This window comes from Phycodurus eques, chromosome 16, assembly GCF_024500275.1.
Source record: "Phycodurus eques isolate BA_2022a chromosome 16, UOR_Pequ_1.1, whole genome shotgun sequence".
Classification (NCBI taxonomy): Eukaryota; Metazoa; Chordata; class Actinopteri; order Syngnathiformes; family Syngnathidae; genus Phycodurus; species Phycodurus eques.
This window is the reverse complement of record NC_084540.1, coordinates 2,816,352-2,827,003: the sequence shown is the minus strand read 5'-3', so window position 1 is coordinate 2,827,003 and position 10,652 is coordinate 2,816,352. Positions and strand designations below refer to the sequence as shown.

Here is a 10,652-nt window from a genome sequence, read left to right as displayed (position 1 = left end):
TTGTACTTAAAAGTTAAACGCAACAGAAATGTACTCAACCTTTGCCTCAGATGAAATTGAAATGTTTTCCGCAGCTGTTGTGCTGTTGACTTAATTCGTCATGTTGTATACAATAGACTAAACGAGTGCAGTGATGCATTCGCTGTCTCATTGTTCCACCTTTGACACAAGCTCCCCACTGCGTACTAATATAAAGCTGGCCTTTCGCAGCTGAGGCAAACAACCATGTCGGTCTTGAGGACACTCGTCCTCCTTCCCCTGGCTGGTGAGTCGCTGCACGTCGCTTTCTTCCACTTTTGTCTTGGTTTTTACAATTTTTTTTTTGATTTGAACTTTTCTCTGCTTCCAGCCTCCTGCGGCTGGGCGTCAGACTGCTCCTACTCGGCTCTGCTCGGCCACTTGAATCTGAGCTCCTCCAATGACTTCCTGGCCAACGTCAGGCCCGTCAAGGACTGGAAGCGGGCCACCGAAGTACAGCTGGACATGGTGGTCTACGGCATCTTGCAGGTGGTAAGTCACGAGACATTTTCTCATTTTCATTGTCGTTCCTACCATATTTAGCATATCAGAGAGTAGTACAAGTAACCATAAAAAAAAAAAATCTTCCTTTCCAATCAATGCACACGTGGACAAAATGATTGGTACCCCTGTGTTAATGAAAGACAACCCCACAGCGGTGACAGAAATAAAGTGTTGTGAAATCGTGTTTGCCCCCTTCCTGATTTTATTATTTATTTATTTTTGCAGGCGGCACGGTGGCCGACTGGTTAGAGCGTCAGACTCACAGTTCTGAGGACCCGGGTTCAATCCCCGGCCCCGCCTGTGTGGAGATTGCATGTTCTCCCCGTGCCTGCGTGGGTTTTCTCCGGGCACTCCGGTTTCCTCCCGCATCCCAAAAACACGCATGAATTGGAGACTCTAAATTGCCCGTAGGCGTGACTGTGAGTGCGAATGGTTGTTTGTTTGTATGTGCCCTGCGATTGGCTGGCGACCGGTTCAGGGTGTACCCCGCCTCCTGCCCGATGACAGCTGGGATAGGCTCCGGCACGTCCGCGACCCGCGTGAGGAGAAGCGGCTCAGAAAATAGATGGATGGATTTATTTTTGCACGTTTGTCACGTAAATGTTTCTCGTCATCAAACATTACAAAATTAGCCAAAGACAACACAAGGAAACACAAACTGTAGCTTTTAAATGAAGTTTTTTATTATTAAAGGAGGAAAAAATTGGGTCTCTGCGGCCTCCTCCAGGTGGCCGGTTTTCGGGGCGCCTCGGTGGGTCCGGCGGAGCGCCCTGGGGCCCTCGCTGTGGGACGTGTGGCTGCTCTCAGGGTGGACTCCTGGGCCCGACCCCGCCTTTTGATTGTGTGGGTGGGCTCCTCAGCCTCCGCGGTGCGGGCACGGCAATTACGGTTCAGTTCTCAATCCCTCGTCTTGTTTCCAGTTAGTGCTTTTGTCTTTGGTGGTGAAGTTGACCCGTCCCCCTGTGACAGCTGCCTTGAGATCATTAACAAACTCCTGCCTTGTAGTTCTGGGCTGAAGGCTAACCTTTCTCATGATCATCGATGTCCCACAGGGGTGAAATCTTGCGAGGAGCCCAAGGCCAAGGGAGATTGACAGTCATTTTATGTTTACTCCATTTTCTAAATATTGGACCAGCCTCTTGCCAATGTCTTGTGGTCCATTCCAATCTTGTCCCTGATGTCTTTAAAGTTATTTGGTCTTGCCCATGATGGAGAGGTTGCTGTCTGATTGATTGATTCATTGTCTTTATACAGGTAACAAGTTGTGGTAAGTGTCTTTCATACAGGTTAGGAGTACTTTATTAAAGTGAGAGGACTAGTCTGTGGGAGTCAGAATTCGTTATTGTTGGTCAGGGATCAGATACTTATTTCACCCAATGAAATGCAAATACATTTTTATCTTTTGTTAATGCGATTTTCTGGATTTTCTTTTAGAAATTCTGTCTGTCACCGTTGACATAAAACCGACCTTCCAAATGATCGCCCGCTCACGTCTTTGTCAGTGGGTGAACGTACAAAATCAGCGAGGGATCAACTAATTCTTCCCTCCACACGATATGTATAAAGAAGTAATTTTGCAGACTGATATTTTAGTATTCAAAATGTCTTGTCGGAGTGAATATGTTGAATGTCCTTATTATTTTGGTTGCTGTTAACGTGTAGGACGAGAAGCTTCAAACCTTCACAAGCCATGTGTGGATTGGAACGGTGAGAAGATGCTCCAGTGTCGTGCAGCATAGCAACAATGTGTACGCATGCTGGTTGTTTCCATATTTTCTTTGGCGTTTTGACAGGTGTGGAAAAGCGATTTCCTCACGTGGGAGCCGTCTGATTTCTGCGGCATCACCCACTTCTCTATTTCCAGGTCCAAGCTGTGGACGCCTGACATAGGCATTGAAGAGGAGTAAGTCGACTATTATTTGTATTATTATTATTGATGACATAAGAGCAGGTGCGCTCATGTGGTTGCTGCGGTGAGCGTTTTTTTGTTTGTTTGTCTGTTTGGTTTTTTTTCCTTCTCTACTCATTCAATTTAACACAAGACATGATATTTTGTCAGCAGTATTATGAGCTATTTCAAAAGAGGCTTTCCTGTGTCCACCATAATCATGTGAAATCAAAGGGCACAATAAGGACTATGCATGTTTGCATTGCTCTTCATGCGCGTGTTTGCACAGGCAATGGACACAAAACACAGCAGCAGAATTGTGCCGAATTATTTGACCACATGATTACACGCAGTCACCAGCCACCATTTCAGGTACACACAATCCAATGACATCTGATACTAGAAAGGCTGCATTTACGTAGATGATGACGGCTTGTTTTGGTTGACACTGTCAGAGATCTATTCATCTAATAATAGTAATAATGACGTGATGATTGGCCAGAAAAGTGCAAATCTCTTGTGGTAACTCAATGCGTTTTTTTTTTTTTTTAAATTCAGCCAATATAGCCAGTCTCGCTTAGCCACAGAAATTTGGAAGATAGCTGTACGTCAAAATGAGTAGACGTACAAAAAAGACTTAAGATGCCACGCCCACAAATAGTCAAGAAGTTGTCCATTTTGGTTGAAAGGTTGATGAATTGCCGTACAACACAAAACTCATGACTCGGTCCATTAATTTTGTGAAAATTCGGCCCTTGTAGACAGTTTCCCTCAGCACCAAGACATTTGGTCATCATTTCTATCATGAGTAGACCCCACGAAAAAAAAAGACGACAGAATCTTCACCAGGGGCCTCATGTACAAAGACTTACGTGGATTTCCAACTGAAACATGGCGTACGCTCAAATCCCAAAAACGTCGTACGCACGAATTATCATCAGTGCTAATTGTTCATGTGTCTCTGATGTGCAGATTTATTATAACAGTTTCCCAGCATCAGCTCTTAAGTGTCGCCAGAGCACCAAAAGCTGTAGAAACGTGCGTACGCCAGCCATGCAGTTGGCGTGAGGCACCGCACATTTCCGCGCTCATTTCACTCTTGATGCATCTGAACTTTGCCGTGAAAAAGAACGAACGCCGCGTTTTTCTGCGTGCGCACCTTTTGTACACGAGTCCCCCGGTGTCCCAACTCCTAGAGGTTTTGTCTGATTGCTTCCAAATTTGAGCCACGTATACCTGACAGTGCTTTGCTTCAACCTCTCAGATTTTTGCTTACCTAATTCCTTAATTAGGGAAATAGCGGGAAATGAATGTTATGGTGTGGTCACAGTGCCTCTGACAGCGGGAGCATCCAGAAGAGTTCCTATTTGACGGTGTACGCCAACGGGATGCTGCAGATGAGCGCCCGTCAACGGCTGACGTCCACGTGCACCCTCAACCTTTTCAACTTCCCCTTCGACCGGCAGACCTGCTCCATCACCTTCAGCCCCATGAACACTGACGGTAAGAGTAGACTCCAGGAAAACAGAACGAAAGGAAGGAAAGGAGGTTGTTCAGTCGGTGGCGTCCCGGTCCCGAATCAGATCAGGCCGTACATCTCGGGACCTTCAGGGGCGATGAATTCATCACCAACGTCTCGGAGCAGTCCATGGTGACTCGTGGGGAGTGGAGCCTGACGAAATTGGAAATCATCACAAACGTGTCCGGCAAAGGCATGCCGAGAATGAGTACGCTGATTTACAAGGTGAGGTTTGAGCATTTTCACAGTTACGGCATATCAGCATCCGCTTGCTCCGGTGCTTGAGTTACTTCCACTGCCCAATAGGGGTTGAACAAACTCGGATTTTTTTGTAGTCAACGCTAAGGGGATGATAGTCGAGTCAGTCAATGACGTCATTGATCTTTATTTTCAATTGTGAGCTTGCCGTGCGCGCCCCGCCCGCAAACACGAACTTGCTCACTCACAGGCGCCGCCCGACCCCCCCCCCCAACATGCCTTGAATATTGACCTGCTCCTTTCACATTTCTCATCTGATTCAAACCATTACAACTTAAGGTCTCACACACAAATTATGTCCACAGCATTTCAGAAACTCCTACACAAATGTTGTACATTGGCTGTTGTGTTTCGCTGTGCACTACCGTTTCGCGCAGGTGAAGATCGAGCGCAAGCCGATGCTCTACGTGATTATCTTCATCGTTCCGCTCTTCTTCCTGCTGGTCCTGGACGTGGCGTCCTTCTTCATCGACGAGGGCCGTGGCGAGAAGTTGAGCTTCAAGATCACCGTCCTGCTGTCCATATCCGTTCTGCTGCTCATCCTCAAGGACATGCTGCCATCCACTGAGGACAACCTGCCCCTCATTGGTGAGCGACCCGTCTGCGTGCTATCCTGTCCGCCTTGTCGCCCGGCGCTCTCGTTAACGCTGGGTTTCCCGCCTTTTAGCCAACTTCTGCATGGGTGTGTTTGCCCTGGTGGGCCTCAGTGTGCTGGAGGCCATGATGCTCAGCTTCCTCATTGACCTGGATGACAAGACGGCAAAGAAGCCGGCAGGAGCGTCCGACAGGGAGGTTCGCTCAGACAAACAGGAGAAGAAAGGTGGGTGTCACCCGTATGGCACTAGTGACTAGTTGTTTTTTAAAGCTGCATAGCTCTAGTATGACTCGCGACTATCATCTGCAATGGCACTGGTATGAATTTGGCAAGTTGGACTTTGGAGCTGCGTAGCGCAAGTATTAATGTGACAAGATGGATTTTGCAGTCTCGTAGCACTAGTGTAAATCTGACAAGTTGGACTTTGCATCCGCATAGAACGACTGTGGTTTAAATGCCACTGGTACAACTCAGATTGGCAGCCGCATATACTATGAATCTGACAAGTTATCATTTCTAACCGCGCACTAGTATAAATCTGCCAAGTTGCAGCCACATGGCATGAGCAAGAATCTGATTACCAGTCACATAGCTCTAGTACGAATGTAAGTAGTTGGACCTTTCAGCCGCATAGCACTTGTATGAATGCAACTAGTTATGCTTCCAAGCCGCATGGTACTAATATGAATCTGATTGGTATCCATTCCACATAGCATTAGAATGAATCTGAGAAGTTGGACTCTGTAGCCACATAGCAATAGTATAACTCTGCCAAATAGATATCGAACCGAAGTTCGCTTTGGCAAGCAAACGCCAGCTTTTTGGTGGAGGTAACCGGAGGTGGGTAGAGTCGTCAAATATTGTACTCAAGTAAGAGAACTGTTCCTTGAAAATATTATGACTCAAATAAAAAGTAAAATAAATTCTTTACAAAATAAACTCTTTGTAAAATAACAAATGAAGGCAAATTCAGCTCGAAGAAATGGTCTTATACTATATTGTTTCTACTTGTTAAACAGCACAATACTGTAGGCTCACCGGGCAGATTACAGAAACAGGAACAAGGCTGCAGTGGGCCTTACGGAACCATTATTTGCTTTATCTGCTAAAATGATGACGCTGTTTGCTCACCAGACTTATTGATAAAGTGTGTGTGAGAGAGAGGAGAGAGAAAGAAAGGGAGAGAGAGAGAGAGAGAGAGAGAGAAGGTACCCCAGAAAATGTATGTTTTACACTTAGTCGTGTCCATAAAAGAGCGCTAATGTTGCCGTATGCACAGCCAAAACAACAGCAAAAACACCTGCAACGTACCACAAGGTTCTGAAGGTAGCCTAACCCCACAACCACCACATCCGCCCGCCTCTCCAGATCCCGTGAAGGAGAAGGCGGAAGGTTTGCCCGTTCCATTTGGGCCTCCGTCAGAGCACGAGCAGCTGAGACTTTTCCTGCAGGAGGTTCGTGCGGCTCAGCAGGAAGTGCCGAGTGTCGCTGCCGCGCCGAGGCCTAAACGCTTCCGAAGAGTGGCGGAAATCATCGACGTCGTCTTCTTCATTCTTTACATTTGCGCCGTTGTGACATTTCTGGTGGTTATGTTTGACAGGTGGATTCCGCCCGACTTTTTCAGCTAAGATCTGAAGAGCTCACACAATTCAAACACACACAAGGTCGTGATTTAAGAAAATTAAGCTCTTTTGTTCCGTAATTTTACTGACCAATTTTCCAACATTTTAAGTTTTTCCATTTTACAGATTTTCCGTAATAACCGGGCGCTGATATGGTGTGCAACAATGGCAACCCAAGACGATTATTACAATTAAACTTATATTGTGTAGAAAAGTGTTAACTGTCATTTTTCATTGTTTTAAAATTTTGATTCCATTAATTTCCTGTAGCACTTGTTCTCAACACATATAGACAAACAGTGGTTGTCAGAGCACAGCGATAAACAATGGACTGGTCGCCAGCAGAGGTGGGTAAAATCGTGCTCCATTTACTCCGTTACATTTACTCAAGTAGCATTTGGGATAAATTGTACATTGTCATGCTTTTTACTTTTACTTGAGTATTTATGTTAAGAAGAAACACTACTTTTACTCAGTTACAATGATTTACATGCCGCTCGCTACTTTGATGTATCTTTTTTCCCCTGTGCGATCGGTTTACACAACGACTCCAATACAACGTCACCGCTCGTGACATTTGAAGTCTATTTCACCCAATCAAACAACACAAGGCAGTCACATGACCGCACACAACGTCTTCTGTAGGGCTTCGCGGGCGTTGACGTAAACACTAGCTACGCCAGCCTGGCTTATCCACGTGCTTATTTGGTGGCCATGTTGGGAAGGTCGTCAGTCAAAAATTCCAAAATGTTGAATACTGTGCAGAAATCAGTCAAACTTTTGCAGGCCATAACTGTTTTAAACCCGCATTATGCAAAAATAAACAAATCAATAATTGAAATTCTTTAAATTGTGGGTCCTGAATCGATAATCTATGAAAGTTTAATTTTTTGAATGGAATTATGGAAATAAACTTTTCCATGATATTCCAATTTTTGGGAATTTATTTCACTCTGGCTGTGTGTAATGCATCTCTATATTATGAGTTTCACGTTTAGAATAGATCTAAATTAAACTTTAATTTATTGAGATGTACCTATAAATGGCCACAAAGTCGATGAAGGAAATATGTTCATCTACAATTTAAATGCTTTAAACGTGTATTCTGACACCTGGATGTCTTTCACTACTTTCTCGATTAATGTGGCTATTTTGTGATAACGGTGGCAAACTCACTATTTTGATTTAATTTGGCGAAACTGTGGACTGTGAAACGGGTAACGCTTCAACCAGGAAGATAAGATCATCGTAACAAAAACAACCACAACTTCACTTATTCTTCAAAGTAAAATCTACGCCTTGGAAAACCGCGTATTCTATCTTACTTTGTAAATCCAAAGCGGAAATGCTTGTTGTGACCCTTGGACGCTTCCGTGTTTACGCCAATGAGTGAAGTGTAGCTTTAGGCGACTTGTCGTTTTGCGTGGAACGAATAAATAGCTCATGTTACAACTCCGGGGAGAGGTTCTGCTTTCGCGTGAAGCTCGCTGGCCAGTTGGTGTGGATTTGATCCGGCTGACGGCTCCTGCTAGCAGCTACCACAGCTAGCAGAACACGTCAGGAAAGCCAAAGACAGGTGAGCTAATGTTTACTTTGTAATCAATCACGTGAGCTCCACTGTCAGAGCTTTGTCATTTGACTACATTTTGGAATAAATACTATAGTAAAGGGTGCATCAAAAGTAGGCGATTTTGTTTGTTGTTGTGCATTCTAAAGCAATATTGGAAAGGTAGCAAAGGGAGGAAGGCAGGAAAGGATTTAAGCAAAGGAAGGATGGAAAAAGAGGGAAGGGGAGACGAAGGCAGAAAGGGAGGTAGGTAGGTGGTCAGGAAGGAAAGAAAAATAAAGCAAAGATGCAAAATAAAAAGGTCTGAAAGAAAGAAGCATTGAGGGAACTAAAGAAGGAAGGAAGGAAGGAAGGAAGAAGGGAATGTATAGGAGGAGGTTTGGAATCAAAGATGACAAAAGTAGGTCTGACATGTACGGAAGGATGCAAAATAAAAGGCAGGTGTGAGGGAAGGAACGGAGATGGTCGGTCGGGAAGAAAAAAGTACGTAGATCTGGGGTGGAAGGGTGCTAAATAAAAAGCGGTTGTTAGGGACTGAAGGGAGGGGGAAGAGGAAGAAAACAGGATTTAGGAAGGAAACTAGAAAATTTGGTTTGGGCGATGGGAAGAAGGAAGGATTAAAAAGTGAATGACAAAAAGAGTGACAGACGAAAAAGGCAGATCTGACTGAGGTGAAAGGAAGGCTGAAAATAGGTTTGAAGGAAGGAAGCAGTAAGGACGGTAGGAAAGAAGAAAAAACAGTCTGACTGAGGTTAAAGGAAGAAAGTATTGAAGAAAGGGTACAAAGTGCGTTTAAAAGGCCGGCGTGACTGAGACAATGAAGGAAGGAGCAATGTTGTTAGTGTAAGCAGTTCAGGTCAATAGGACATGCGTTGAACTACAAAAATGCATCCATCCATTCAAACAACCATTCGCGCTCACACCTACGGACAATTTTAGTCTTCGACCAACCTAGCACGCATGTTTTTTGGGACGTGGGAGGGAACCGGAGTGCCCGGAGAAAACCCACCCAGGATCGATTTAACAAAAAAAAAAAAAAAAAAAGTCATCTTGAGCAATACATTTGAAGTATGACAAATTGCCCAGCCGTACCTTACATGCATGTAATTTGCATTCCATCCACGTCTATTAGGTTTTGAAGGTGAAGATTTCTCTGCAACTGAACGCTGTCCTCCCATTTTTGTTTATTGTGCCTGTCTTTTTCCTGTCAGGTGACGACAAATCCCGTCAGCCATGGCGGGGGGAATCACAGACACGGGGGAGCCCTACTCTGCCTTTGTGAGTCTACCTTCCAGAAGCATTTATTCAGCTTTTATTGTTCTGTGTTTTTATGACTTTTAAGCGCAGGCTTCCTTGCAGATGGGATTACGCAACGAGAAAATGGAGAGGAAGCTAAAGCGCTGAAGTGTATTTTCGCGGTTTGGCTTTGCTCGTGACTCAAGCGGACGAGCGCTTTAAACCGTTAAAGCTCGCTGCTAACTGATCGAATGCTTCCTGAGTGTTTGCTTACTCAAGTCACAAGTGTTTGCCTCCAAGAATATGACCATGAACAAGTAACAAAACGTGACTGATTGGCTCGTGGTGGTGTGCAGGTAGGTCTGGTGTACATGTTCAACCTGATTGTGGGAACAGGAGCGCTCACCATGCCCAAAGCCTTCGCCACGGCGGGCTGGGTGGTCAGCTTGATACTCGTCTCCTTCCTGGCGTTCATGAGGTGAGTGTCTCACACTCGCCTTTGCCCGAACTCCACGTTTTCAAATCTTGTCGGTCTTTATTTTCCCACTTATTTGTCACTTTTCACTGTGTGTTGGTGTCCCAATACATTTGTCCACCTCAACATTTTTCCACTTTCTGTACCAACTCCACACTTCTTACTTCCTATAGGCGCCCCATTACTTTTGCCCATATGCCACTTTTTCACTTTGTGCAGGCGTCTCAATACTTTAGTCCAATCTCCACATTTTGCTTTTGTCACGTATAAATGCACAATTTGTGTGTTGTCTCTAACCAGTTTGTGTACCTAATGAGGTGTCCTCCCCTTGTCCAGTTACATGACCACGACCTTCATGATCGAGGCGATGGCGGCGGCCAACGCTCAGCTGAGATGGAAGAGGAGGGAGCAGGATGAGGTCGCCGTATTATATATTCATATGATTTATGATCATTATTAGAAATGAGGAATATGTGTTCACGAGCAGATCAACGACAACGAGTCCACCTCAGAGTACTCGGATGATGACAGCATAGTAAGGGGGCAGGCCGAACCGGAGACCAAGCCCATCTTGTCAGTCCGTAAGTGATCAAATAATCATTGGACCAAAGAGATGTCATTCATTAGACGAGATCCGCTGATTGGTCGAGTTTGCACAAAAGTATTCGGACACCAACGGGGAGTGGGGAAGTGAAGAAAATGTTGAGTTTTGATGAAAAATATTGGGACACGTGACATTTGGATAGGAAGTGAAGTCAACTTATCATTGGATGAAAGAAATGTCAATAATTCGAGCAGCTCTGCTAATTGGTTGAGTTTGGACAAAGGTTTTGGGCCACCTACAGGAAGTGTTGGGACATGTGCAGGAACTCGAAATTGAAAAAACAAACAACAAAAAAATCAATGTGCGTTTGGAGCAAAGTATTGGGATACCTACAGGCATTAAAGAAAATTTTGCGACAAAAGTATT

At 44.8% G+C, this 10,652-nt stretch overlaps 2 protein-coding genes across 2 annotated transcripts in view; both read left to right on the top strand.

Annotated features, from left to right (window-relative positions):
* Nucleotides 1-225: 225 nt before the first annotated feature.
* LOC133415056 (5-hydroxytryptamine receptor 3A-like) lies at nucleotides 226-6,581 on the top strand. Its single transcript, XM_061700862.1, has 10 exons — nucleotides 226-265; nucleotides 350-510; nucleotides 1,250-1,390; nucleotides 2,185-2,229; nucleotides 2,316-2,425; nucleotides 3,741-3,913; nucleotides 3,994-4,154; nucleotides 4,565-4,775; nucleotides 4,855-5,007; nucleotides 6,151-6,581. Exons 1-10 carry the CDS (start codon nucleotides 226-228, stop codon nucleotides 6,408-6,410), a joined length of 1,455 nt encoding a protein of 484 aa, XP_061556846.1. The 3' UTR covers nucleotides 6,411-6,581.
* A 1,198-nt stretch (nucleotides 6,582-7,779) lies between these two features.
* The window catches only part of tmem104 (transmembrane protein 104), a 44,768-nt gene continuing 41,895 nt past the window's right edge, over nucleotides 7,780-10,652 (top strand). The window contains exons 1-5 of the mRNA XM_061700291.1: nucleotides 7,780-7,980; nucleotides 9,183-9,249; nucleotides 9,564-9,685; nucleotides 10,019-10,100; nucleotides 10,170-10,263. Coding sequence (XP_061556275.1) covers nucleotides 9,205-9,249; nucleotides 9,564-9,685; nucleotides 10,019-10,100; nucleotides 10,170-10,263 — 343 coding nt within the window. The 5' untranslated portion in view covers nucleotides 7,780-7,980; nucleotides 9,183-9,204. The remainder of the gene's footprint in view (nucleotides 7,981-9,182; nucleotides 9,250-9,563; nucleotides 9,686-10,018; nucleotides 10,101-10,169; nucleotides 10,264-10,652) is intronic.